Source organism: Canis lupus, chromosome 10 (assembly GCF_011100685.1).
Source record: "Canis lupus familiaris isolate Mischka breed German Shepherd chromosome 10, alternate assembly UU_Cfam_GSD_1.0, whole genome shotgun sequence".
Classification (NCBI taxonomy): Eukaryota; Metazoa; Chordata; class Mammalia; order Carnivora; family Canidae; genus Canis; species Canis lupus.
In genome coordinates this window covers 22,525,880-22,553,861 of record NC_049231.1, presented here as the reverse complement: position 1 = coordinate 22,553,861, position 27,982 = coordinate 22,525,880, and the positions used below count along the sequence as shown (strand labels likewise).

Here is a 27,982-nt window from a genome sequence, read left to right as displayed (position 1 = left end):
GAAGCAGGCTCCCTGTGGGGAGCTGTACCGTTTTATATCCCCTCAGCGACATGGGAAGGGTTCCCAGTGTCCCCACATCCTTGCCGACGCTTGTTATTGCGCATCTTTTTCGTGCTCGCCACCCGAGTTGCCATGACCTGGCATCTCACCGTGGCTTTGATTTGCATTTGCCCGGTTGCTGGTGACGTTGGCCACCTTTTCATGCATCGGGCATGCGTGTGCTGCTTTGGAGAAATGTCTCTCCGGCTCTTTTGCCCGTTTTAAAATTGGTTGTCTTTTTATTGTTGCGTCATAAGAGCGCTTCTCATGTTCTAGATACAGAGCCTGTCTCAGAGGATTTAGCAAAATCTTTTCCCATTTGGTGGGCTTCTTACCTTCCTGCTGGTTATCCTGTGAAGGATGAAAGTTTTTATTGTTAAGTCCAGTTTATCTTTTGTTTCTTTTTGTGGTTTGTGCTTTTGGTGTCCTAGCCAAGAAATCTCTGTGTCTGTCCTTACACCAGCGCCACGTGTTTTTATTCCCTTAGCTTTTTGGTTACGTTTGAAATCAGGAAGTGTGAGTTCTCCGAGTCTTTTCTTCTTCTTTGAGATTGTTTTGGCTATTTGGGAGCCCTTGGGTTTCCATATGCGTTTTAGGATCTGCTTGTCAATTTCTGCAAAGAAACCATCTGGACAGTGATTTTTTTAAAAGGGTATTTATTATTACTTTTTCTAACTACCACAGCAGCATATACTGCTGAAAACCTGGGAGACAAAAATCAAACAGAAGGCAGAGGTAATTTGGTTTTATTTGTGTCCCTTCGGGCTCTGTCTTTTGTGTATATAGCTTTCCCCACACAAGATTTGGCATCGTTCCACAGTTAGTAAATGCTTAGGAGCACATTTGGATTAGTACCTCAGCAGAAACTTCTGGAACTGGAATTGCTGGGTCACACATGATGCACACAGAGATAGGAATTGATTTGTTTTCTTTTTTTCTTTTTTTTAAATTTTTCTTTTGATTTGTTTTCTTTTTAATGGAGACTCTGAGGACCAGAGAGGTTAAGCGACTGGCTTGGGGGCACACAGCTAAAACGCAGGGGGAGCCAGACCTCAAGTACGGGCCCTAGGTTTTGTGGGTGGTGGTAGTGGTGCTTGCATAGGAGGCTGATGCTTGAAAGTTGTGGTAGCCAATGCCCTTCGGATTAGGTTCTGTTGATGTGTGATTAATTATCAATTCAGCTGCTTAAAGCAACGTCTGTTTATTGGCGCGCTCCGTTTAGAGTTCTGCAGGTCAGAGGTCCAGCGTGGTGTGGCTGGGTTCTCTGCTCGGGGTGTCTCCAGCTGAGTTCTTTTCTGGAGGCTCTGGGGAAGAATCAGCTCTCTGCCCCTCGAGGCCCCTCCTCTCCAGGTGGGTCTGCTGCCTTCAGAGCCAGCAGCGGAGACTCTCCCCCTTGCTTCCCCTCTCTTGGCCTGTGGTCCCTAACCTCTAGGTCCAGATTCAAAGGGCTCATGTGCGTAGGTCAGGCCCACCTGAATAATCTTTCTTTCTTGAGGTCAAGTGGGTCCTGGAACAGCCTAATCGTGAGATGCAAACCATTGTCTTCACGGTCCCAAGGGTGACAGGGACCTGCGCATAGCAGGCTGGGATCGTAGGGGGCGTTTTAAAATTCTGCTTACAAAGTCGTTTAAGCTATTAGCCAAAAATTAGAGACAACATGAGGAACGTGATTAGTCGTCACTTACCTGGTATTTAGGATATTTTTAGGGCTCGGGGCTTTGCTGAGTGCTGTGGGGAGTTTGAAGTAGCAGGTGCCATCCCTGGCCTCAGGGAGCGCTCAGTCTGCCTGTGGGGAGGTCCAGGGTCAGCCCCTTGTGGCTGCTGTGAAGTGAGGGGTGGCCCCGGGGCAGGTGAGAAGGTGCAGGAGCCAAAGATCTGCATCTAAACAAGAGGCTGGCAGCAGGATAGGCTGGGAGGATTGTGGGAACTTGGTAGGGAAAGACTGGCCAGAGAGGGGATCCAGGTCGGGGAAGGCTCTGAGGCCAAGAATGGGTGTTAGGGTTGCCCTGCCTCGTGTCCCCGCGCTCATTTTTATCTCTGAAGTTTAAATAACACACTTTGCAAAAAATACACATCAGTAAAAATCTCATTAAGTGGCCAGAACAGGCCCCCACGGAGGGGCATAGCCACAGGGGTCTCAGTTCTGTGGCTGTGAGAGTGGGTTCGGGGACCAGGGGGTGGGTCCGCCTTGGAGAGCTACAGTGGGGGGCATTCCAGGTCTCTGGGTCTCAGGGGAGAAGCATCCCGTCCTCGGTCCTGAGAGAGCTTGGTACGTGGAATCGTGCCCGGACCCTCAGCAGCGCAGTGAGGAGGTGGTTCTCTGTGGGTGCCCGGGCCCCCTGACCTGCCTGCTCCAGGTTTACCTCCTGCACGCCTCCCCTTCCCTGAGACATCAGATGTGCAGGTTTGAGCCTCCATGGCCCAGATTTTGCCCTTCCCCTGCTCAGGCTCATAACTCATCCCTGCCCATCTCCCGGCTAGAGCATCGACTTCTGGGGGTCGGGGACACCTTTGCCCCCCACAGCCTGGCACGAGGACGGTGTTCAGCAATAGCTGGTGAGTGTAATACTGTCACTTAGCCCCAATAATCGCTGTCAAATTGCTGATAAAAGGGCCACAGTAGAGCTTTGTGGGATTAAGGGATCCAGGATGAGGGTATTCCTGCTAGGAGCCAGGTTGCTGGTGGCCAGGGGGAGGCAGGTGTGGGGCAGGCCTTCCTGTGATCCCTGAATCCAACCCTGCAGCCGTGTAACCGGGGCCCCGGCAGGGTGCGTGATGGGGTCCGATGGCTCAGTGAGTCTCTGCCTCACCCCATGGAGGTTGGGGCAGGAGGGGCCAGATGTCCTCCCAGCTCCAGATGCTCCCAGCTGTTTCTAGACCTTTCCCTCCTGCTTGTACTGCCGACTGTTTGTTCTCTTCTTCCTCCCTGGTGCCTCCAGCCCATGGCACAGGTCTCCCTCTGGCCTTCTCACATCATTCCAGGGACCTCAGCACCACGGAGACGCCCCATGCACCTGCCCGGCTGCTCCCCACCTCCCTCCATCTCTTGGTCTGGGTGCATCCCTGTCCCACTGGTACCCACAGTCACTCTCCTCATCCTCTGCCCCAAGTGACTTCACGGCCGCTGCCCTCGAGGACAGGTGGGCGTCTGGGGCTGGCATCGCCCTCCCCCGGTCCTCCTGCCCCAGCTCCCCGACCTGGCACCTCCCTGCTGGTCCTAGGTGGCCTTGAGGTTCATCCCCATCCTCCTTTCTATCTCTGCTCAGATGTCACCTGCTCTGAGACGCCCCCTGACCTCCTGGTCCCTGACGGCCACTATACCATCTCTATCCCCAAACCCTTAGTTTTTCCCATAGACTTGATTTTCCAAATGGTTTTAAATTTATAGAAAAATAGCAGAAGAGAGTACAGAGAGTTCCCGTCCACCCACACCTCATTTCCTCTGTTAATATCTTATATCAACATGGCACATTTATTCAGTATTAATATATTGTTGTTAACTAACATCCACCTTTTATTCAGATTTCCTTGTTTTTTTCCCTTCTGTCCTTCATCCGGCCCAGGACCCCATCTAGATCCCACATTACTGTGCGCTGTCCTGTCTTCTTAGCCCCTCTGGCCTCTGGCACTTTCTTAGACTTTCCTTGTTTGTGATGACCTTGCCTGTTTTGACGAGTATTGATCAGGACTTTCATAGAATGCCCCTCTATGGGAATTTGTCTGCTCTTTTTCTCCGGATTAGAGTAGGGTAACGGGCTTTAGGAGGAACACCAGAGAGATGAAGGGTCCTTCTTACCCCATCCTATCAGGTCTGGGCACGCGCCGTCCATAGGACCCATCGCTGTTGGCGTCGACCATCATCGCCTGGCTCAGTGTCTCTGTCAGGCGTCTCCACTGTACCTTGCCTTGTTTTTCTCTGTAACATTGATCATGAAAAAAAAAAAAAAAACCAACATTGATCACGGTCTGAAAGTGGGTATATTTGTTTATCTTTTCATGTCGGGTTAGAATGTAAGAACAGAGGCCCCATCTGTCTCGTTTTTTGCAGAGCCTGGCGCATAGTGGGTGCTCAGTCAATTCATCAATCAACTTGGTGGCTGTTTACAGAGTGCCAGTGCCAGGCAGTGAGCCCCAAGGGCTGGGGACGGCGGAGCCACTGGTGCCATAATTCCCACCCTCAGAGAGCTTCGGGTCCAGTGGGGGAGCTCATTACAAGGAAAGATGTGTTCCCATTGTCCATGTGAACAGGGTCAGGGAAACGATGCATGAGTGTGGTGAGAGGGTGTTGGGGCATGTGGCCTGGGTGGGGCGGGGTGGTCAGAGAATGATACAGAAGCTTGAGATCTGAAGGATGCGTGAGAGCTGGCCAGGCGGTTTAGGTTGGAAGGAATGGCACATGCCAAGGTCCTGAGGCAGAGAGGAGCATAGGGGTATGTGAAGAGCCCCAGCAAGGCGGCAAGACGCTCAGTTGGAAGTGGCATTGGTTCAGGGGGTGGTTCAGTTCAGGGAGGTCAGAGAGAGGAGGGCACAGCTGGCTGAGCCGTGGAGGAGAGTGCTAGGAGGCGGGAGGGGAGGCAGCTCAGCTGGGGGCTGAAGGTGTGGTCATGTCCTGGCCCCGGGATTGAGGTCCAGCTGCTAGACCCCCAGGCCAGGCCCTGACCCCAGGCGGCTGGCCCTGGGGACGGGGAGGGAGGGACAGTGTGGGAGTGCTGGCTCCGTCTTGCTGACCTTTCAGGATGGCTTTGTCGAAACCTAATGCCATAGGGCTGCTCACACTTTCTTTCTTCCTCCAGACCTGCCTTTAATTTATGTTTACCTCTATTCTTCTTGGGATTGTGGGTCTCATTTAATATTTTTGAGTTAGTGGGGAAATAGAAGATGCTTCACAGAAACTTGCTCTGTGGCCGATTTTGCAGGTTGCATCTATTGCAGAGAGTGACAGAGAACAGTGTATCGGACTGGTGCCCTTCTGTTCATCTTTGAGGGGCAGTAGACCCCCCACTTCCGTGAGGTTATTGAGACCAATTAGGTGGTTGTATCAGCTTTGCCTGCACAGGAGAATCCTATGCTATTTTGATCACGTCCGTTCGGGTGTCCATTTTATTTCGTGGAGAAGTGCTTGGAGCAGGCCTGGCCGATCGGGGTCCTGTTTTCTCCATGGCTATTTTCACAAGTGAAGCCGTCTCCTTTTATAACATGTTGCCAGTTATAAGAGAATGGAGACCTTGTCAAGAAAAGTCTCCAGCGGAAGGCTTTTGGCCTACAGAAACGAGCGCGCGTCCATGTGAACACTGGGGTGCCCACTTTCACAGTGGTGTGACTCCCAAAAGCCGAAAAGTGGCAACGGCCCAGATGCCCATCAGCTGGCAGGTGGATCCGTGAAACGCAATAGATCCATATGCCTGGATGTCATCCTGCCGCAGGAAGGAAAGATGGACCGATGCATGTTTTCCGCGTGGATGAGCTTTGAACACTTCATGCCCAGTGACAGAAGCCAGACAGAGAAGATCGCGTGTCAGGTGCAATAGAATTGATATGAATTTATATGAAATGCCATTTGCATGAAATTGCATTTTTTTACAAGATTTTACTTATTTATTCATGAGAGACTGAGGGAGGGAGAGAGAGAGAGAGAGAGAGAGAGGCAGAGACACAGGCAGAGGGAGAAGCAGGCTCCATGCAGGGAGCCCGATGCAGGACTCGATCCCAGGACCCCGGGATCATGCCCTGAGCTGAAGGCAGACTCTCAACCGCTGAGCTACCCAGGTGTCCCTGAAATTGCATTTATATGAATTCATCCAGAATAGGCTAATCTGCAGATTGCGAACATAGCTGTGTGGTGGGAGGAACTGGGGAGGGGGAGTGGGGGCACCTGCTACTGGGTATGGGTTTCTTTTGGGGAGATGAAGCTGTTCTCCAGTTGATTGTGGCATCGGGAGCATGATTGGGTGAAGACGAAAAACCACCAAATTGCACACTTTAAAGGCTGAATCATATGGTATGTTAATTCTATTTTGATAAAGCTGTTGAAAAGAATAGGAGCTCGGAGCTTGTGTAATGGGCCATAGGGGACCGCCTTCTCTCCACGGCTCTAGGCTCAAGTGATGCGAGCTGCTTTGGTGCAGATCCTATGGGAGGGAAGGAATGGACGTTTTATGGTCCACCTGTCCTGCCTCGGGCCACGCGGGACAGTGCTGTTACTATTACTCATGTAACCCCCTCTCCGAGGCACAGTGAACAAGCATCATCATTTCCTTTTCCCGAGAGTGTCTCCAAGTTCCCGCCAGGAGGATGCCTGGGTCACTGTGGTGGCTGCCCCCTTCCTGTCCTCTCGTGATGTCCCAGGGGAAGTCCAGTAACCCAGGGTGCATCTTTCCCTTCCTGTCTGTCTGCTGTGCCAGGGCACGTCTCGGGGTCCAGCAGTGTTCAGGTCCTGGGCTTGCTCTGGCCCTTGCCCTGGTCTGCGTGGTGTGGCCAGTGAGGCTGTAATGCTACTTGTCCCCAGGTTCTCATCGACTGGATCAATGACGTCCTGGTGGAGGAGAGGATCATCGTGAAGCAGCTGGAGGAGGACCTTTACGATGGCCAGGTGCTTCAGAAGCTCTTGGGTGAGTCCACGGGCGTCCCCAGCAAAAGGCTGCAGTGGGGTCATCCTGGGGAGGAGCCACTCAATGCTCTGCATGGTGCCATGGGTCATACGTCCCGAGGGTCGCCTTAGAGCTGCCTTCCTGAGACCATGCTCCCAGAGGGTGGCTCCTGGGTTGCAGCAGGCCATGCCCAGCTTCCAGAACTGTCCCATGGGGATGGGGAGATGGGGCAAGAACGGTGCCTCTTCCTCCACGGGTCAGCCCTCCTGCCTCATGTAACTCGCCCTGAAAGACATGTGATTGGTGATGGTGGCCCAATCATGCCCTTACTCAGCCTGTCCCTACAAAATACATTTGGAGGGAAAAAGTTGTGTTTGTCTTGGTTATTCAAAGATTCACCTTGTGGTAGGTGTGGATCTGGGCTCTGGGGGTGCAGTGGTAACCAGAGGGAGGGTGTCCCCCTCACCCACCTAACCCCCCCGCATTCTGGCAGAGGGAAGAACGAGAAATGTCACAGGACACAGATAGATGCTCGGAGAGAGTGGCACGCGCTAGGAGGGAAGCCAGAGGGTCCCAGGATGGAGAGGGTCTGGGCGGTGGGGGCGGCCCCTCTGGCAGGGGACATCTGAGCAGATGTCTGCACCACCGCCAGCCTCAGAAGAACAGTCCAGGCTAAGACTCTGGAGTGAGAAGAGTCTGTCGTGTTTCAAGACCAGTGAAAGGAGGCTGCAGGAGGTGGGGGAGAGGTGGTGGGGGCTGCCGGACGAGGCTGGGAAGACGGACGAGAGGCCAGGTCACATCCAGCCCTAGTAGACGAAGCCCTTTATTCCAAGTGACAGGGAGCCACTAGAGGTTTTGAGCAGGGCCGTGACATGATTGGAGCCACGCATTTTAAAAGTCACCCGGGCATCAGGGTACAGAAGGGAGGGGTCGGGAGTAGGCGCTGAGATCATTCAGGAGGCTGTTGTAGCAGCCCGGGCCTCAGATGAAGCGGCTCAGACCCGGGCAGCGGTGCACACCCCGGGAGAGATCTTGGGGGTTGGAGCTGCCAGTGGACTCAAAGCTGACAGCCAGGTTTGTGGCCGGAGAGCCAGGGAACCAGGAGCCCCTTGGGAGGAGCGAGGGGGGTGGGGAACGAGGAGGAGGGTGTTGCAGCAGCTGGGGCCCTTTCAACCCGAGTCGGGGGCCGGGTGAGGGTGGAGCTCGGCAGCACAGAGATGAAGTTCAACGCCACGGTACCCGGCAGCCTCACCTGGACAGGGTGTTCCAGGTTCGTTATTTGGCCGAATGCCGAATGGCCAAGGATTTCTGAGTGTTTAGCTGAGCCAGGAATCCCCACCTTAGAATGACTTCCGTGGTACAAGAATAAATCTGAAATGATATCAGGATTGTTAATAATCATCACGACTTTATTAATTGATAATGTCCAGGTTGAATCATCCTATTGTACACCTGAAACGAATGCAATAGCTGTACGCCAAGTACACGTGATCAAAAACAGTATCGGTCAGAGTCACGATGTTTGAGGTGGTTGGTGGGTCACTCCCAGGGTCATCCTCAGCCCTGTCGGAGGCTGGGTTGCCCTCAGGATCGTTAAACCGGACAATCGGGGTGACAGTCCGAGAGAAGGGGCGGGGAGCAGCCTGGAGCTCAGGATCCGCCAGCAAGGATTGCTCTGATGGGGGAGCTGCCCGGGTGACCAGCTGTCTTCCTTGCCTGAGGTGGAGACTCAGCTCCCCTTCGGCTCTTGGACTCGAAGAGTTGGCTGTGGGTGACGCTGCTGACTTATTAAAACGGCCCCTCTAGCGAGTGGCTTGCTCACTTCCCGAGGGAGATGCTTCCTAGCATTTTCAGAAGCAAACTTAAGAGCGCGGCACATGCTTAAATGTTTTCCTTCTGATGCTTTTGCACGCACATGTGGCTTGCTTCATTCACCCCATTGCTTGGGGAAAAAAATCGTGTTCCAAGCCTGAGTTCTAGCAAGTGTCGGGGGGTGCTTGGCACCCCGTCACCGGATCACAGGACAGGCTCTGAATTTGCCTGTAAATGCTGCTGGCGCCTCCCAGGTGCCGGGTGGCAGGGGCATCTTTAGAGCAGGTAGGAGCTAAGAATTCGTGCCCCTCAAGGCACATCCTTTTGGTCCCCTCTTCAGCTGGCCCCGGCACATGCCACGCTTGCTCTGAAGTAGATGTGGTCGCCAGTCATGCAGTGTGGGCTGTCACCCGCAGAGTGTCACGTGAGGCTGCCTCTGGCTCGGGCAGCCTCTGTATCACGGAGCAGCTGCCTCCCATCCCGTGTGGATCCTAAATCTCTCGTATGTCAAGTGGTTTGACATCCTCCGCGGTTTGAGGAGAACAGTGGAGGAGGGTATTTGGATCTTAGTAGAAAATCGGCGTGCCTTGCCTGGTTGCATCACTGCTGGTGTCTCTCTGCTGACACCGGACGTGGCAGTGACCTGTGTGATTGCACGCCCTCGAGCCCAGGGTTACCAGGAATGACACCCACGTAGACAGTCTGCTCTTCACTGCCTCCAGAAGCAGAAGCCAAAGCCAAAAAAGGCGATCGTGGCTGAGTGCCAAGGCCGAAGCTGACTTCTGTGCATCTAGAGAGAGGAGAGGTCTGCGGCCCGGGCCCAGGGTGGTCAGCAAGGGGTCCGAGGAGGAGGAGCCAGCGAAGGAGCCTGAAGGGTCCAGCCGCAAGAGGGAGGAGGCACCAGGGGAGTGCTGCGCTCCGGAGGGTAGAGCAAGGGTGTTCCAAGGATGCGGGGGTGAGGGGGTGAGGACACAGAGTGGACCTGTGGATTTGGCCACGTGAGATCGCCAGGTGTGGGTCACCAGCAGGACCCCGGGTGTGTCCCTCTTCTTGAGAGCAGGCTCTGGAAGCAGCTGCCGACTGCCACGCGGCAGGTTTCCATGGGTGTAACTCTTCCGCAAGGTGGACCGTTGGGCCGAGGGCGGATGCCCACGCTGGGGTCCCTGGGGGCTCCTGGGCTGGCTGTCGTCCTGCTTCTAACTCCCGGCACTCCCTTCTCCTTGCAGAAGGCAGGCCCGTCCCTGCACGAGGAGTGTTCACAGCTCCCCATTTGGCCTCCCCGCGTTTGCCCTACACATCTGAGAATCCCCCCCACCTTCCTGTCCCTTTCTGTGTGGTGAAGGCAGGTGAGGCCAGAGCCAAGCCAGCAAAGCCCTGAGCCGCCCCCACAGCCCATCCGTAGGCAGAGAGACGCCTGGTGATGTGGGCAGCCAGCTGTTTTATTCTCTCCCGCATGGCAAAGCCACTGGGGCCAGCCCCAGGCAGCACCCAGGCACAACCAGCCTCCCCGGTTCCTGTCATGGGCTGAATTGTGTTGTCCGCGCCCCTCCTAGAATTCATAAGTCAAAATCCTAATCCCTAGGACCTCAGCCTGTGACTGTATTTGGAGACCGGGACTTTCTAGAAGTCAGTAAGTTAAAATGAGGTTGTTGGAGCTGGGCCCTAAACCCATATGGCTGGTGTCCTTTTAAGAAGAGGGGATCAAGACACAGACTCACACAGGGGGATGGCCGTGTGGGGACACAGGGTGGAGATGGCCGTCTGCAGGCCAAGGAGAGAGGCCTGGGGAGACGCCAGCCCTGCACCATCCCATCCTCTAGCCTCCAGGATCCAGAGCAAATACATTTGCATTGTTTATGCCCCGGGTCTGTGGTGCTGTGTGACCGCAGCCCTAAGAGCCTGATACAGTTGCCCGCCTTCTCCATCACTCCTCCTCCTCCAGACACCACGGCCACATTCAGGCCCCAGGGTCTGCAGGGTTGGCCAGTGGCGGGGACAGCAGAGGCGTGCCGGGCTCCCCGGCTCCCTGCGCCCCGTGAGCGAGGCTCTCCGACCACCCAGCTCTGAAACCCGCCCCTTCCTTCCCCAGGATGTCCCCGCTCCCACCCTTGACACCTGGGGGACCTGCTGTGTATTTTCAGGGTGTTCATATGGAACAGCTGTGGCTTATCCAGCTAAGACCTATTAGATGCAGAGGGGCCATCAAAATACATAATCGGGAACCACTTCCAGCCCCTGCAGGATGCATGTGGTGGAGCTGCTTTGTTTTGCTTCTAGCATTCACGGCTGCCGACCTGATGTTAGCGAGGTGGGGCTGCCTCTCCACTGCGGAGCCCCTTGTCTGTGCTGCGTGCAGCCCCAGGCCAGCACCTGGCGCACAGAAGGTGCTGGTATAACTTTTTGGTGAGCTGAGGGAGGGAGGGAGCGAGCATCTCAAACCCCACAGGCATTGCCCTATAATGATCTTATCCTGGAGATAAGATCAGAACCGCTTGCTCTTGTTCTAATTGAGGGAGGAGAGGACGCTCGGAGAGAATGCTGAATTAGCGGGTCTCCAGAGAAAAGGCCGCACACACAGTTTTGCTGAGGCCCACTTGCAAAATGGGAGCCCCCCCTCCCCGTGACCAGCCTGGATCCCACTGCTTTTACGCTGTTGCTCCCGTCCATGCCTCGGCTAGCAGCTGGCTCCTGGCTCGAAGCCGATCGGGCTCTGTGCCCAGCACCTTGGTCACCCTCCCGGGGAACAGGTCACCCTGTTCTGCGACACTTGCTGTTGCTTTGCCGAGGAGACCCATCAGGAGACACCCCAGTCTTAGAGCCCTTTCTCACCTGGCCTCTTAGCAGGTGGGGGGCCCGCATGGCAGGGCCGAGGCCAGGCTCAGGGTCAGTCGCCGGGTCTGGAGCAGATGTGGCGGTTCCTGTCTGGTTCCTCCAAGTGGCTCTGGGCCCACTCTGGGTGATAAAGTCCTGGCGACGTCTGCGAACATCTTGCCATCCTTACCGCGGTGTCCAATTGTTAGAGCAACAAGAGTGGGGCCGTCCCTGTCTCCATCCCTGCGAGTCACTTCCCTGCCTCTCAGCTGCACCTTGAGTCATTTTTTCCATGTCATGTGCACAGGATGTTCCCAAGTGGGACACCCCTAGTTCTGCCCTCGGACTCTGCACCCCCTTTTGCACTGGAGGACATTCCCAAGGAACACTTAGGACGAGGAAGCTGGGAGTTCCATGGCTCCCCATCCTGACATCGCCCTGCTGCTATGCGATGCTCTGCTCCACCCGAGGCAGGTGGGGGAGTGGCCCCCTTGCGGTCAGCTGGCCAGGCGACCCTGAGACCCTCTGGCACCCCTCCTGATGCCTCGCATCTTGCTTGTGTCCTTTCATCGCAGAAAAGCTGGCAGACTGCAAGCTGAACGTGGCCGAGGTGACACAGTCTAAGATAGGCCAGAAGCAGAAGCTGCAGACGGTGCTGGAAGCGGTGCATGGCCTGCTGCGGCCCCACGGCTGGGCGCTCCAGTGGACCGTGGACTGTGAGTAGTGTCCCCGAGTGTGTCCCCTTAGCTTTCCGTGCTGTCACTCATCGTGGCATCTGGGCTTGTGTTCCCACTGCTGCTCTGTGAGAGGAATCTAGGACAGGACAGAGCCAGTGTCCCCACTCTTGGGAGTTAGCTCCTGGGTCACACCTGTCATTGCCTTTTTTTCAGAGAGGAGGGGAGCTGTTTCTGGTTGGGTGGCTCAGGGGAGGCCCCCAGAGGAAGGAGGGAAAAGACACCACCCAGGTGACCCTTTCAAAACGCTGTGCTTTTTAAAAAAATTTTTTTTTTAATTTATTTATGAGAGACAGAGAGAGAGAGAGGCAGAGACACAGGCAAAAGGAGAAGCAGGCTCTCTATGGGGAGCCCAATATGGGACTCGATCCTGGACCCCGGGATCACTCCCTGAGTCAAAGGCAGACACTCAACTGCTGAGCCACCCAGGTGTCCCCAAATGCTATGCTTCTGAAAGTGGTTGCAGAGGTCACCGTAAAGCCAATAGGAAGGAAAAAATTAGAAAAAAGTACGTAAGGTGCTCATCGTCATCATTTTTTCCGTGGTCCGTGCTTTTTTTTTCTTCCTTTTCCTCATGGTTTTTCTCTGTGGTCTCATTTAGACACAGTGTCTTTATTGCCTTTTGGACATGGGCTCGGGGTTCCCGCATAACCTGACCTAAAGCAGCTCCCTTCTTGCCTCCCCTGACAAGCTATTCACGGGAAGAACCTGGTGGCCATCCTGCATCTCCTCGTGGCCCTGGCCATGCACTTCCGGGCCCCCATCCGTCTCCCCGAGCACGTGTCTGTGCAAGTGGTGGTCGTACGGGTGAGTTTGGGGCGATGGGCTTGCCCGTGACACTATGGGAGGGGTATCGGGACGCCTTGGCTCCTGTGGATGGATTCCTTCCTGCTGTCTCCCCCCCCAAAAGAGGCTACTTTCTCCTTCCCCCCTCTTGACAAAATGTGTGTCTCGCCCTGGCTTGGAGACAAATGATTGGAGCTCAAACAATGGCACTGATTTGGAGAGAGGCAGATTCAAAGGCATGAGCGTATTGAGGTTTAATTTTCCAGATTTTTTTTTAAAGAACATTCATTTCTCTCCAAAACCAAGTAGTTGGAATTCAGTTCTCTTGAATGAGCTTATTACTCACCGGAGAGGGTTGAGACCAGCGGTATGAAATAGATACCCCAATTAAAGCTCCTCTGCATCTGCTCTGCATTATATCCATCATTCCCCGCGATCTCTCTCTTATGGTCATTTCTTTCATTTCACTTGGAGAAATGTAACCGGGAGCTAGTGTCCTTCTGACGGAGGCGGAGCAGCCTTTCCCGCTGTTGTGTCGCCTGCATCGGAGGGGACAGACCCTGCCCTGGGTCCACGTTTGTGGTCTCGTCCAGTAAATGTGTGGGAAGCACGTACTGTGTCCCTGGCACTGCGCACTGGCTATCGGGGACACTAAACGGGGAGAAGACTCGGGTTGCGAAAGCACCGCTTCTCCTGCCAGATGGATGAGGTTATGCTCGGAACCTGGATGTCTGGGTATCTGTACTTGCGTACGTACTGCGTGTATACTTGTATTGATAAATATATATACTGTGTATACTTGCAACATCCAACTCCATGCTTTCCCTGCGCTCTCTGGGGCTACAAGGCTCTGGCTGGTCCTGATTTTCCAAAGCCGTCTCCCGTCTGACCCCTCCATTACCCGGGAAGCTCGGTCATGACCTGGATGGGTGGTGAGGTGGGGGGTGCGGGTGGGGGAAGGAATGCCCCTTCTGGGCATCAGGCCAGGGTTACCCGCTGCCGTCTGGCCCTGCCTGCTTCCTAAGGACGGATGTTTGTGGTCAGTGGTGATGGGATCGGTGACCATTCCTGCTGCCCGAGTCCTGGATGCTTGCTCGAGGCGGCCAGCCGAGAAAGGCTTCCCAAGGACATGTGGGCATGTGGTTCCCAAACCCGTGTCCGTCAGACGCGGGGCCCCATGAGCCCCGTACAGCTCGGCAATCAAGGTATTTCCTTTCAGGCCTGCACTTTGGTCCAAGAAAATCTTTTGGGTTTTTCAGAAAGTTTTACTGACTCGGGCAAGCACTTGCTGGCGCCTCCTGCCTGACCGGGGTTATGGGAGGATTCTTTGGGCCGCACCCAAAGGCATAGGAATCAGGGAGAGGAGGTCCCGGGAACTGGCCGGCCTCTGGCCCCAGAAGTCCAGGGCCTGATCCTCCATGTCCGGTGATCCGGCCAGAGATGGGAGATGCAGGGAATCTGGGGGTCCGTGGAGGGAAGCGATGGGGGGACAGGCCTTGTTTGCTACCTAGCAGCATGGCCTTGGGAGATGGCTTGATTTCTGAGTTGCAGTGATTTCCCAGACCTGAGACAATGCTATAAACCTCAGAAATACTGTTTCATGTGTCCAGTACCTAGCCCTGGGCCTGGCCTCTAGTAGGTGCCTAATGTCGGATACGTGAGTGAGTGGGCTGTCTCCGGCCCTCCCTCGGTGGGCTCTCCTGGAGATCCGAGTGAGGCCGAGAGGCCGCGGATGGCCGTCCAGGGCAGGTGGTTGCTCTGCATCTGCAAGAACCAGCTGTGAGAATTCCCCGGAGGCCGAGCTCAGGAAGGGTTTGGGAGCTCAGATCTCGAGAGGCATCCATGGTGGGTGGCCCAGCTGGAAGTGAGTTCCCCATTTCTTGAGGGATTCAAGCCGGGGCTTGCAGTGTGGGGGGGGTTAGCTGGCTGCCAAGCTCCACCCTAAGGTCCCCGGACGTCTAGGCTGCCCCGTAGCCCCCATCCCCGCCCATGGCTGCCTCTTCACACCTGTGGGGCCTCCAGAGAAGTCTGGCACACACAATCTTCCATCCCGGACTGCTGTAACAAAATACCACAACCTGTGTGTTTAAAACAACAGACATTATTCTCTCACAGTTACAGAGGCCAGGAGTCCTCTAAGCGAGGAGCTGGCTGGGCCACACGCCCTCCAAAGCCTCCAGGGGGGATCCTTCCAGCTTCTGGTGGCTGCCAGCCGTCCTCGGCGTTCCTGGCCTCATAGACTCGTCCCTCCAGGCTCTGCTTCTGTTGTCACTCAGCCTCTTCCATTTCTGCCAGTGTGTCTGGGTCTCTGTTTTCACTTAGAAAGACTCTGGTCATGCTGGATTTAGGACCTCCCGTAGTCCCCTGTGGCCTCATCTTCAGCTGTATCTGCAAACACCCTGTTTCCCAATGAGGTCACCTTCTGAGGTTCGGAATGGGCATGACTTCCAGGGGGGCCACTGTGCTCAACCAAGTGCACACGTTCTTGCACTGGATGCTTCCCAATGTCTGTGGGTTCCCTGTGCGCCTTACCTCTCCCAGCTGCACGGCGCAGGGGATCCCTTTGGGAGTTGGGGTGTTTCTCCTGGGACACCCGTTCCCCCCGCCCCCAGCTGCCAGCTCTCAGAGCCACGTGGAGAGCCAGCGGGCAGGTTGGGGGGAGAGGGCAGCTTCTAGCCTCCCAAAGGGTCACCCATGGGGTCACCTGCAGTCTGCCCTGGGTGGGTGTGGCTTAGGTGCTGTCCCTAAGGTGGCCTGGCTCCAAGGCCATCCGCACACAGCTCAGCTACCCCATCCGTGATGTTCTTCCTCCGGTCCCCTCAGCCTGCACGCGTGCTTGTATACTTACTTGTCCGTTTTGGGGTTTGCAGAAGCGGGAAGGCCTGCTGCATTCCAGCCACGTCACAGAAGAGCTGACCACAACGACGGAGTAAGTGCACCTGCCGCCCTGGCCTCAGGCCCTGACCCAGCCCGGGACCCGCACGGGTGCAGGGGGGCTGATCTCTGGTGCAACGTCCCTCAACCTGAGGATGAGATTTTCACGCGAGGGCTGTCCTAGCTTTACCTGCATGCACTTTCTTCAAAGATCTTTTTTTTTTTTCCTTTTTCATGAGGAAGGACAAGGTAGCAGTTTGGTTCCGTATGTAAATGACTAATTCTCCCAAATAGAAAAGTAAACAAACTACGGGCAGCAAAGGAATTAGAACTTAACTTAGGCTGCCCGGTATCTTTTCTGGAATAACACAGAGAATGGTCAGCAAGTAAAAATGTAACCGATCCCTTTCCGAGTCTCTTACAAGGAAGAAAAGGGTAAGCGTAAGTGAAAACTTGAGCTTTTGTAGGGCAGGCATGCTAGTGTCTTCAAGGTCTGCTGTGAGAACAGTTATTCTCCAAAGCCTTTGGACTTTTTTTTTTTTTTAAGATTTTTATTTCAGAGAGAGGGAGAGAGCACGAGCAGTGGGCGGACAGAGGCAGAGGGAGAAGCAGACTCCCTGCTGAGCAGGAAGCCCGACGTAGGGCCCCATCCCAGGACCCCGGGATCATGACCTGAGCCGAAGGCAGACGCTCAGCTGACTGAGCCACCCAGGCGCCCCGCCTTTGGAGTTTTATTCCGTATTTTAGGAGGTGACCTTAGAGAATATTGGGTGGGGGCAGCAGGTGTTCAGAGTGGTTAGGGACCCCTTGTCCCGGTTCATTTATCCACCTGTGCATCCGCTCCGTTGGAAAGGGAGCCACACTTCTGAACTAGAACTTTCCTTTGAGATAATACCAAGCCGTCTCTGGTCTCTTAGAGAAAGCCAGAGGGCAACTTTTAAAGAAGTCTAAAAGGCTTCAAAACTATTGAAAATAGCGCATCAAATGGCGGATTTCGCGTGTAGCTTTTAGGAGCCCCCATGACACCCTGTTAGGGATCTTTAAAATTCACCACCTTCGTGCCTCTCCACCAAACCTGTTTCAGATGAAACAGATCATTAGAGATTGATCGTCTCGGTGAACCCTCCCGACCCGTTCACCGAGTGATTAATTACCGTGTCATGAATCCACGTACGGTCTTTTCAAAACTCGGGGCTGACGCAGGAGACCACTCCTGGCCTGGGAGCCGCCGTGTGGCCCCATGAGCCGCTCAGCTGTTCCAAGCCCACGGGGAGGGGGGCGGGGGGACGAGGGGCCTGGTGCTCGGCCTGGCACCCACAGTGGCCCTTACGCAGCCAGCCTGGCCTGTTTGGGAGCAAGAAGAGGGCAGCGGAGGGGAATGAGGAGTGGGGTGGGGTCTTAGTTATCCATAATTGTGCAACAACCACCCCAAAACCACGTGGCTTAAAACTTAAAACTTACCATTCAGCAGCACCAGAAGACCCATTTTCTGCTGAACTGTTCTCCCTATTAACCGGTCCCATGGGGATCCCTGGGTGGCGCAGCGGTTTAGCGCCTGCCTTTGGCCCAGGGTGCGATCCTGGAGACCCGGGATCGAATCCCACGTCGGGCTCCCGGTGCATGGAGCCTGCTTCTCCCTCTGCCTGTGTCTCTGCCCCTCTCTCTCTCTCTCTCTCTCTCTCTGTGACTATCATAAATAAATAAATAAATAAATAACCGGTCCCATGATTTCATCCCCCCCCCATGGCATTAATGGGGTGATTTATTTATTTTTATTTTATTATTTTAAAGATTTTATTTATTCATGAGAGACACGGACACAGGCAGGGGAGAAGCAGGGGAGCCCGATGCGGGCGTGGATCCCAGGACCCCGGGGTCACGCCCTGAGCTCCACCACTAAGCCCCCCCAGGCGTCCCTAATGGGGTGATTTAATAAAGGTGGCCATTTGCTGCTGATCTTGGGCAGACAGTTAGAAATCCACATCAGCACCTGTCCTTTGCAATTAGGGGGACAGAGAATCTATCAAACCAGAACCTAGATTCTTGTAAAAGTCCTTCAGCGGGGCGACTCAGGGCTCCTTGGGCTCCCTCTGCACTGTGTTCTGAGCCACCCTCTGACCCTCTCCCTCTCTGTTCTCCGTTGCAGGATGATGATGGGTCGCTTTGGTAAGTGCCTGTGGGGGTGGGGAGCCCGAGTCTCGAGTCTCGGGCACTTTGGGGCTGTGATGGGAAGCTCCTGGATGCGTGCTATCACAGGAGGGGCGGTGAGGAGGCACCCCAGGACCTGGTGGGGTTTCCTGTGGCCAGAAGTGCTGGCTCTTCGGCTCTTCGAGGAAGTGTGGGGTTCACCCTGGGTCTGTCCGCTCCTCCGAGCTGCCACAGGCAGGTGGGATAAGGAGAGTGTGGTGGGGGTGGTGGGCACGTGTCTGGGAGGTGGCAGGTGCTCTCTCGCTGGCCTGGCGGGCTGGTGCCAGGAGGGGGACCCGGCCTAAGGCAGGGCACACATGGCCAATCTAAGAGAGCAAGTAGCGGCGGATGGAGCTTCTTTACAGGATGTACTTTCTTTTCTTTTCTTTTTTAAAGATTTTATTTACTCATGAGAGACACAGAGAGAGAGGCAGAGACATAGGCAGAGGGAGAAGCAGGGGAACCCGATGGGGGACTCAATCCCAGGACCCCAGGATCATGCCCTGAGCCGAAAGCAGACGCTCAACCTCTGAGCCACCCAGGCATCCCTACAGGATGTACTTTCATACATAGTTTTCCCTTTTTAAAATCACCAGCTTCACACACCTCCTTAGAGTCAGGCAGCCTTGGCTGTGGTCCTCCTGGGCGACCTTTGCGTGCTCCTTCACCTCTCTGTTCAGTGGGATCTGGGGCTGGTGAGGGGACCGAGTGAGATACTGAATGTGGCCCTGGGCCCAGCATGCTTTCTGGCGGTGACAGCCGTGAGGGAGGGCCGGGTGGTTATTGCTGTTAGTTTTCTGTGTCTGTTCCCAAAGAGCTGTTCCCAGTCCTCTGCAGGAGCCCAGGTTCATCTCAGCAAGGGGGTGGACAGATAGGTTGGGGCAGCTTTAGACCCTCAGGGGTGGGGGGGCCCCCGGCTCTCAGCCACAGCCAGAGGCCGGGGGAGTGAAGCTCACTGCTTTGGGGACTATTTCAAAATGGAAAGCCCTCAACACCACCGCTCCCCGCCCCCAAATACCACATTCAGCAGTGAGCACAGCTGTTCGCAGGAAAAGTGGAAGCCACATGGAAGTTTCTCTGGGTGCCTTTCGAGCCTGCCGACCTGGAGCTGATCCTGCAGGTGTGGGGGCCTCTGGGGGAGGGGCGACCTCCTGGTCAGGCTTGGCTACAGGGCTCCGTCCCCTGCAGTTATCGTAGGGACGGAAGGCACAGCACTGCTGTGTTTGAAGAGGGCACGTGGCTCTTGGTTTTTGTTCAGACCTCTGTAAGTAGGCCTGAAGCTGCGCTGCTCAAATTCACGGTCTTCACTATTTTTAAATAGCCATTCAGTCCTTTTTAAATATCTTTGTTTTTTTTTTTTTTAAGATTTTATTTATTTATTCATGAGAGACAGAGAGAGAGAGAGGCAGAGACACAGAACATAAAGACTCCTAACTCTGGGAAACGGACTAGGGGTGGTGGAAGGGGGGTGGTGAATGAGCACTGGGTGTTATTCTGTATGTTGGTAAATTGAACACCAATAAAAAATTAATTTATTAAAAAAAAAAAAGAGAGAGACACAGGCAGAGGGAGAAGCAGGCTCCCTGCAGGGAGCCCGATGTGGGACTCGATCCCGGGACTTCGGGGTCACGCCCTGGGCCAAGCCGAAGGCAGATGCTCCACCACTGAGCCACTAGTTGCCCCGTCCTTGTTATTTTAAAGAAAGGGAGAGGAAAGGAAGCCCTCCCGTGTCACATTGCTGAGGATGTGGCCCGGCAGTGGGGAGTGCGGGCTGCGGGGGGCAGGTGGCCTGGCAGCGGCCCTGCCCTGTGTGTGAGCCGGGCCATCAGAGCATCACGACATGTCTCTGATTCTCTGTGCGATGTCCCGCCCCTGTGTCGCGCGGGCCCAGCTCGAGGTGTGGGGGCCCCGGGGAGCCTCCATGCAGCAGACAGGGCGGGAGCCGGACCAGCAGCAGGCTCCGGGCTCCCGGCTGGTGACTCTCGGGGGAAGAGCCAGGGTTCACAGCTGCTGTGCTGGTGAACACGAGGGGCATTGGAGCCTTTCCGGGGTGAGGAAGCCCGAGAAGCCGGTGGAGTTATTATTACTTTATAGGCTCACCCTCCTGTGAAAGGCCGGCGGGCTGCTAGCGGGTGACAGGCTCCTTTTCCGCCCCCAGCTTCAGCTTCTGCGATCGCCCAGGTCCCCGGGGTCCCCAGGCGGGCAGCCTCTGCTGTCGCTGAGCCTCTGCTGGTACTTCTCTTGTGGGACCCCCTCCCCGGGGGCCCCTCCAGCCCTTGCCCATGAGGTTGGATCTCCCCCCTCCCCCCACTGCCCCTGGGTCCTGGTGCCCATCTCTGCCCCTTGAGTTGGGAGTCAGGCTTCCTAAGGCACCCCCTGACCCCACCCTCCCCCTTATGACCCACCTCAGGCTAAACTAAAGCCACAGCCCTTGAGGTGGCCTCCAAGCCCCTCAGACCACCCTTGGCACACCCCTCGCCTCCTCTCAGCCTCCTCACTCCCCCGCTGTCTGCCGCCTGTGGCTCCCCGTTCATCTGAGAGCACTTCCAGCTCGTGCAGGAGCAGTGTCCTCTGCTCAGAATGCTCTCCCTCTGGATTCCCTGGTAGCTCACTCCTCAGCTTCCTCCAGGAGGCCCTCCCTGACTGCCCTGCCCACGCCCAGCCTCTCCACTTGCTGCTGCTCACAGGGAGCTGCCATGGCCTGGCAGGCTCGGGGTGCCGGGACACCCTGGGACCCTGGGCCCCTCCTCCTGTCCTTTCATACACGGCTTCTTGAGCTATAAGCATCCTGTGGGCTGGAGCTGTGTCTTCCTCAGCATGCATCCCCCGTAACTGCCAGCCCTGGGCCGCAGACCTCCTGGGAGCTTCCAGAACACCAGGTGGACCCTCCTTGGGCTTTGCAGGGGGTCCCTGTTCTGTGCTCACTCGTCACCTGAGCATGCCAAGCTCAGGAGTGGGGGTCGCCCTGCCCCCCCCCAGACCCCCCTCCCCTGAGTCATCCCGTCCTGGCTGAGGTGGGCTGGGAGGCTTCTCCCAGAGGAGCTGGGAGCTGCTGCCTGGTCTCCATGGCAACGGGCCTGCTGGCTGCATCTCCTCCGCAGGCGGCCCCTCCCCCGTCCTGGGCTTCAGGACAGGGGAGAAGTGGGGAGCAGCTCTCCTCCTGTGCCCCAGCTCTGCCTCGGTCTCCTTGTCTCTGCCAGCAGAGCTCGTTCCCCCCACTGCGGCCTGACTGGGCCACCTGTGCCGCCCCGGGTCACCGCCCTGGGCCCAGGCCCTCTGAGCCGCCTCTATGGGCCTCAGGGTCTGCAGCCCTCCCTGGCTTTCTTGTGCTTCTCTTTGCACTTTCTGTTCCCTCTGCCTGGAATGCCCTTCCTCTCCTTGTCCCAGCAAAACCCCCGCTCAACATAAGGCTCCCGTGTGAGGCCGCACTCAATCCCCTGGCCCTTTGTCCCCAGACTTTGGGTGCCTCCAGGGACAGAGCCGATAACACGAATGAGGGACGGGGCCAGAGCATGGAGTGGTCCTCTGCCCCTCAGCCTCTGCGCAGGCCGGTGCGGGGTCAGACCTGGGAGCGCACATCCCCAGTTCCACGGCGGGTGTGGATGCCAGGTTGAGTGTGGCTGCAGCCTCCGGTCCCTGCAGACAGGCGGAGTCAATTTATATTTTAAAAATGTTACTCAAACGAAACAACATTTGGACTGAAATGAGCATCCATGAGGGTCGCACTGGGGCAGATGCTGGCCGGTCCTGGCTGATTCAGCCCCTCCCTATGACCGTCCTGGCTTGTTTTGGGTACCTGTCCTCTCTGTGCTATCTCAGTTTACCCATCTGCCCCCACCCAACCTGGGTCCCTCCCAGAGCTGAGCTGCTCCCTCTTTATCCCTGTGACTGTCCCCAGAGCCGCCAGTGGGACATTGGTGTGGAGTGGGGTCAGGGTCCCCACGACACACCTGCCAGGCATGCTCCTCCCTTGATTCTCCGTGAGTTTAATTCTTACACCGGCCATGAGCTAGCGACTATTTTTACTCCTTCTTTACGGAGGAGGGGAAAACAGCTGCTTAGGGAAAGAAGCTACTGGCCTGATGTCCTGGGACTTTGAGGTCAGACGACCGGGATCTATGTTCGTTCCTAAGGCCAGGCTTCCTGCAGGGGCGCAGCAGAAGCTCCCTGGCCCCCGGCCGTGCCCTGTGATGTTGGGCCGTGCCCCAGCTGCAGGTCGGGGTGGCTGGGGGCTGGCGGGCCTCCACACCCTCCCGTGCTCCCTGCACGCCTTCGCTCTGTGAGCCCAGCGGTGGCCCAGCTATATTTACCCGGCTGACGTCAAGCTCTGTTCTGCTCCCAGGGTTTTTCTCAAGCTGCATTTAAAGTTTGTATTTTGCTTTGTAAAAGATTTAGCTTTTTTTTTCCCCTTAGCAGACTCTTGTACTGAGTATAATCTGACTGAAATGATTATAAAAATAATGTACGGCTGCCTTGGTAGAAAAGCTGGAGGGGGGGCACCCTGCAGCATCGGGCCTTTTGGTTACTGTTGGCTTTGAGGTGAAGAAAGCTGGGCAGTCCTCCCCCCAAACACGTGCACCCCCACGTATGGGTGTATGCATGCCATACATAACACGTGCACATGCATGCAAACCCCCATGTGTGTGTGCGTGTACAACATACATACATAGGCCCCCCCATGCGTGTGTGTTTGTGCACCACACATGCACACGTTCCCCACATGGGTGTGTATACACACACCGCACATGCTCACACATACACAGCCCGTCCCCCTCTCCTGTCCTTTTTGCCTCCCACCTTCCTCACCCCACCCCCAAGGCCAAGGAGGATGTTACCTGGGCTGGGCGGGGCTGTGAGTTGCCTCCCCACACCCTAGACCTTGGACATTGAGCACTTTCCTTTGGGGGCCCGGCTGGTAGGCAGGGCTGGGATGCTTCCTCCAGAAGACCTGGTTGTCTGGCCTACTTGGGTGTCGGCCTGCCTTCTCTCTGATTTCTCCCTCCTTCCCTCCCTCCGTCCCTCCCCTGCATGGACCAGGCCAGGCAGTCCTGAAGCAGGCCCTGGGTCAGCTCTGGTTCTGGGCTCCCCGCCATCTCCAAACAGGCAGTGGAGGCTTTGTACCCTCACCCCACGCAGCCCGGCTGGGCTCCCCAGTCCCCAGACCTGCATGCTGGGGTTTGTCCCCAAGCCCCTGCTGGTAACAGTGGGCCTCTCTGCTGGCCAAGGTCCTCTGAGCACATGGGATGGGGAGACAGCTGGCTCCTGGAAGATAGAAGCAGGGGCCATAGGGCCTTCCAGAAGCCCTCCTTTCCCTGTCTACACCACCAGCGACTCCCCACAGCCCTGCATCCACTGCGAGGCTTTGGTATTCCTGCCTGCACTCCAGGCTGCAGTGGGCTCCGTCCTGCCTCCATGGGGCCCCGCCACGGCAACCCCAGGCCAGAACCAGGCCCTTGGCTCCCAGCCTGCCCTGCTCCTTCTTATCCCCTGAGAGCCGCATTGAGCTGGCCTCCAGTGGCCTCATGTTGGAAACGGACGGGATTGATTCTGTGTTGATTTGGAGCCCACAGCTGGGTCCTTGGGTAGCAGAATGGGGCAGGGCTCCCCAGGAAGAAGGAGAATGGGTGGGACATGACGGGTGTCCCCCAAGGAGGGTTCTGGAGAGAGATTCTAGAGCAGAGTCTCCTGGTTTGTTGATTGGTTCTGTGGCAGTGGAGGGAACAAGCGAGACGGTGTTTTCAGCCAGCAAGGAGTGGCTGAAGGAGCCAACAGATGAACAAATGTAGGATGTACTCTCAAGTAGTGATTAAGTGCTCTAAGAAGTGTCCCAGGGTCAGCAGGTGTGGGGCACTTTTCTAGACGTGGATGGTCATGGAAGGCCCTTCAGAGGAGTTGACATCCGAGAACAACCTGAAGGAAGTGTGGCAGGTGAACAGCAGGTGCAAAGGCCCTGTGGTGGGCGTGTGATGGAGGAGAAGCTGAGAAACCAGTTAGTGGAGTGAAGTCAGGGAGGGTGTGTGTGTGTTGGGAGCCGGGGGAGGGGTTGGTGACTGCCCCCACTGGGTCCCATCAGCCATAGGAGAGGGAATGAGTTTTATTGTAGGAGTGATGAGAAGCTGTTGGAGAGCTTTGGTTAGGGGGCGGGGATGGGGAGGGGCAAGATCCATCCAGGTCTCCAGTGTCCCAGCTGGGAGAAGGGCCAGGAGCGGAGGCGTGGGCCAGCCGAGGCGGGAGGCGGCCGCCTGTGCCCGGTGAGGCCCGTGCGGGGCTGGCAGCCGTGCCATCGGGAGGCGGGCTCAGAGGCGCCGCGCCGGCAGATTCGCTGGTGCGCACGGAGCGTGGGGACGGAGAGAGGCGGACGGGGGATGCCTGAAGCCGAGGATGTCACGGGGGCGGATGTTCGAGCACCACCCGTGACTTTCGTGTTACAAGATAGAAACTGAGAGAGACCGAGACAGAGTGAGAAGCATCTTTTCCTTGATTCTGCTCCTCGACCGCACCTGCCCTTGGGTTCTGGCGGAAAAGACGAGGATTCTAGGCGGGTGGGGAGAGTAGGGGCCGGACATCCCCGGGGAGGGGGTCGGAAGCTGCCAGATTCCCGGGTTGGGCCTGGACCGGAGCAGCGCCGCGCGTTTCCATTAACCCGCCTGTCCCTTCACCTGTCCACGCAGAGCGCGACGCCTTCGACACGCTCTTTGACCACGCCCCGGACAAGCTCAGCGTGGTGAAGAAGGTAAGCCCCGGGTCGGGCTGCTAACCCCCTCTCCAGGCCTCCCCTCTCCCCCTGCTTTTTTTTTTTTGCAGCATGCACCCCATGCCGGGGAGAAGGTGGGAACGTGTTTGAGATCTCTGAAATGTTTGCCACATGGATGGAAGTGTAATTATAGTCAAAAACGTAACTGCAGCGCATAAAATTAGCACCTTTTAACTCAACATCTCTGCTCCCGGGGTATCTTCCTGCCCACCCGCCCGCTTCTGCTGAGTGAATTAGCCAGCCGGCGCCAGCGCGGCGCTTCGTTCGACTCCAGGCTTTTTCTCAATGCGACAGTGTTTTTGAGTGTGTCAGCCGCTGGCTCTTGCAGGCCCCGTTGCCGTGGGGCTGTACTCACGACCTGCCCTGGACACGGGCAGGCCTCCGCTGGCCCAGCTGCTCGGGGCGCCTGTTTGGTCCATTTCCCCGCCGCCCAGGAGCGCAGAGGACGAGACCTTCATCAGCCCAGGCAGCCTGCTTGTGGGCTACGGGTGAAAAACAAAAACAAACAAACAAAAAAAAACACAAAACAACAACAACAAAAAACCCCATGTGAACTGAGGCTGTGGAGTCAGGGGCTGGGGAATGATGAGCTTCCAGGGGGATGAGCTGTCAGGAGGGCTCGTCCTCACCCAGCCCACTGCGCCTGCAGACGTCTCAGTGCGGGGAGGCACTTCCCACCTCCCTGTGAAATCCAAGGAGCAGTTGGTCATTTCTGCCTGTGACCTAGGGGAGCGCCCTCTTTGTCTGGCACAATTCCCCAGAACAGGTTTCCTGATGCAGGACGTCTCAGGACCTTTACTATGGTGGCTAGTGTTGGAGTTCTCCCAAGGGAGGACTTGGCAGGAAGCATTTTCCAAACTTGCTTGTCAATGGTGAGATCTGTTTATCTCATGGTTGACCGTGATCATGGAACCCACTTTTGGAAAATGCTGGTCCAGCCTGGGACAGTGAGATGATTGGTTCTGGGAAGCACGTTGGCAAAAGGCTGACAGCACCACCCCAGTGGTCCTTCTGGGGTGGAGCCGCCTTAGCATCCTTGGGTCATGAGGGACACACCTTGGGGCCTCCAAGCAGTGCCTACCGCCCCCAGCCCCTACCCCTGCCACAGCTGGCTCCCATTGAGTGGATGCACAAGAGGATTCACATCTGGCTCCCCCACCTATCAACTGGGTGGCTTGAGGCAGAGGATAACCCCTACCTCAGTTTCCCCATCTGTCAGGACCCAGAGGCAGGACCTACCACTCTGTGCAAAGGCCCTGCACACAGTCTACTACATGGTGTTGACTGTGGTGTGGCCCATGGCCTGTCTTTTGATAGATATGATGTTAATTCTTTGAAAAGACGTATTTTGGGCCCGTGGGGACCCCAGTGACAAAACAAAATCCTTTTATTTGCCCGACCGGTTCTTGCTTCCAGCCTGGCCCTTGCCCACCCCCACGTTGACAGTCGCCATGTCAGTGGCTCCTTTTCCCCCAGGATAAAAGCAGGAGCACCCTGTCCACCCCTCCAGGGTCACCTCCTGCTACATCCAGCTGCGGCCTGAAGATCCCAAGTGTTGGCACATGTGTGCAGGGCCCAGGTGCCCACTCTGCCCACCTCTGCACTCCCGTCTCCCGTGGTGTCACCTCCCTTGGCTCCTGCGGGGGTCCACACGTCTCTCCTTGCACTCAGCAAACCTCCCTGCCATCGCATATCTCACACGCTGGGTCCTAGCTCTCGATTTCCTCGCTGCCTCCACCAGGGGCCAAGGTGGAGAACCGTGCCGCAGGCTGTCCAGGCGGGGCCCTGTCTTGCCGTCTTCATGGCCCCCGCATCAAGCAGAGTGCCTTGCATGTAGTAGCTGCTCAGTAAATTTAAAGAGAATGAATAAGGCAGGGCCAGGGTGGTCATGTCCAGGGGTGGGGGTGCAGCTGGCGTGGCGTCCCATCGAAGCTGGGTTTGCTGGCTGAGACGTTCCAGGTGACAAGTTTTAAACTTCGGTTAGAGACGAGACGCTGGGGGCCCTGTTTCCTGAGATCCAGCTTGCTGCAGGTTACGGAGGCCGATGTGTGTGGTCCCTCGGGGTGGGGTTGGGGGGCCCAGGCGGCCTCCTGTCATTCCTGTACGTCCAGGACGCATCTAACAATGGAATCCTCTTCCCCTGACGATTGTATCCTTCCTAAGGGCGCTGATTGTTCCACTACAGGATCGGTAAACACACGTGTGTGGCCGAGCACGTGCGCACGCACACAGGTTGGCCGGGGTTGTGCGTTTTCCTCTGCAGGTGGGATGGCGAGTCAGGCATGGTTGCATGAAGACCAGGGCTCGCTGGATGCACGTGAGCCTTTTATTTTAGCAAACGGAGGAGATCCTGGAAGCGTCTCACAAAGCGGGTGACGGCCAGGGCAGATCCGTCCGGGTGGGTGGATGGGAGCAGACCGCCTCACTCACGGCTCCCGTCTCTGTCTTTGCCTTGACAGTCTCTCATCACGTTTGTGAACAAGCACCTGAATAAGCTGAACTTGGAGGTGACAGAGCTGGAGACCCAGGTGAGCAGCGTTCCGGGGTGAGGCACCTGCCTGTGGTTTCAGCCTGTGCTCTGATCCCGGGTGGGCCGCCTTGGCCTTCCCCCAGGCCCTCTGTTGTAACGTCCTGGGCTGCTTGGAACACGGTGCCACGGACGTGGGCGTCCTCACAGCCCTGGAGGCTGGAGTCCCCAACTGGTGTTGGCAGGGCTGCTTCCTCCTGGGGCTCTGGGGGGCAGGGGAGGTGGGGGCTCCGTGCCAGGCCTCTCCCCCAGCTGCAGGGACGTCCGCTGGGTTGTAGACGCCTCACCCGCATCCCTGCCTTCATCGTCACCTGACACTCCCCCCCATGTCTGTGTGTCGTGTCCAGATGTCCCCTTTTTTTTTTTAAATCAGCTACCCATTCCCCTCTTAAGAAACAATTCATGTTGCTGGGATCTCAACGTGCTTTTATTTTATTTTTTTAAAAGACTTTATTTATTCATTCATGACACACACAGTGAGAGGCAGAGACACGGGCAGAGGGAGAGGCAAGTTCCCTGCAGGGAGCCCGATGTGGGACTCGATCCTGGGACTCCAGGATCATGCCCTGAGCCAAAGGCAGATGAGCCACCCAGGGGTCCCGAGATGTCCCCTTTTAGTTAGGACACTGGTTGTGTTGGATTAGGGCCCATCCCGGTGACCTCATCTTACCTCCGTCATGAGCATACTTCCTAATAAGGTCACAGTCACAGGTTCTGCGGGTTAGGACTCCAACACTTTTTTTGAGGGGGACCCAGCTGAACCCGTAACACCCTCTGAGACGTCCTGCCACCCCCACCGAAGGGCTGTGGCACGTGCAATTCTTTCAGTCTAGAACGTTCCGTGCCCCCGCTTCTGTTCTCCACGGCCATG

General features: G+C 56.3%; 1 protein-coding gene across 4 annotated transcripts in view; it reads left to right on the top strand.

Moving 5' to 3' along the window:
- The window catches only part of PARVB (parvin beta), a 97,538-nt gene that overhangs the window by 57,555 nt on the left and 12,001 nt on the right, over positions 1 to 27,982 (top strand). For all 4 annotated transcript variants that reach the window (XM_038550264.1, XM_038550267.1, XM_038550265.1 and 1 more), the window contains exons 4-10: positions 6,545 to 6,647; positions 11,825 to 11,965; positions 12,675 to 12,790; positions 15,640 to 15,698; positions 17,790 to 17,809; positions 24,502 to 24,563; positions 27,044 to 27,112. In XM_038550264.1, the coding sequence (XP_038406192.1) occupies positions 6,545 to 6,647; positions 11,825 to 11,965; positions 12,675 to 12,790; positions 15,640 to 15,698; positions 17,790 to 17,809; positions 24,502 to 24,563; positions 27,044 to 27,112 (570 nt within the window). The remainder of the gene's footprint in view (positions 1 to 6,544; positions 6,648 to 11,824; positions 11,966 to 12,674; positions 12,791 to 15,639; positions 15,699 to 17,789; positions 17,810 to 24,501; positions 24,564 to 27,043; positions 27,113 to 27,982) is intronic.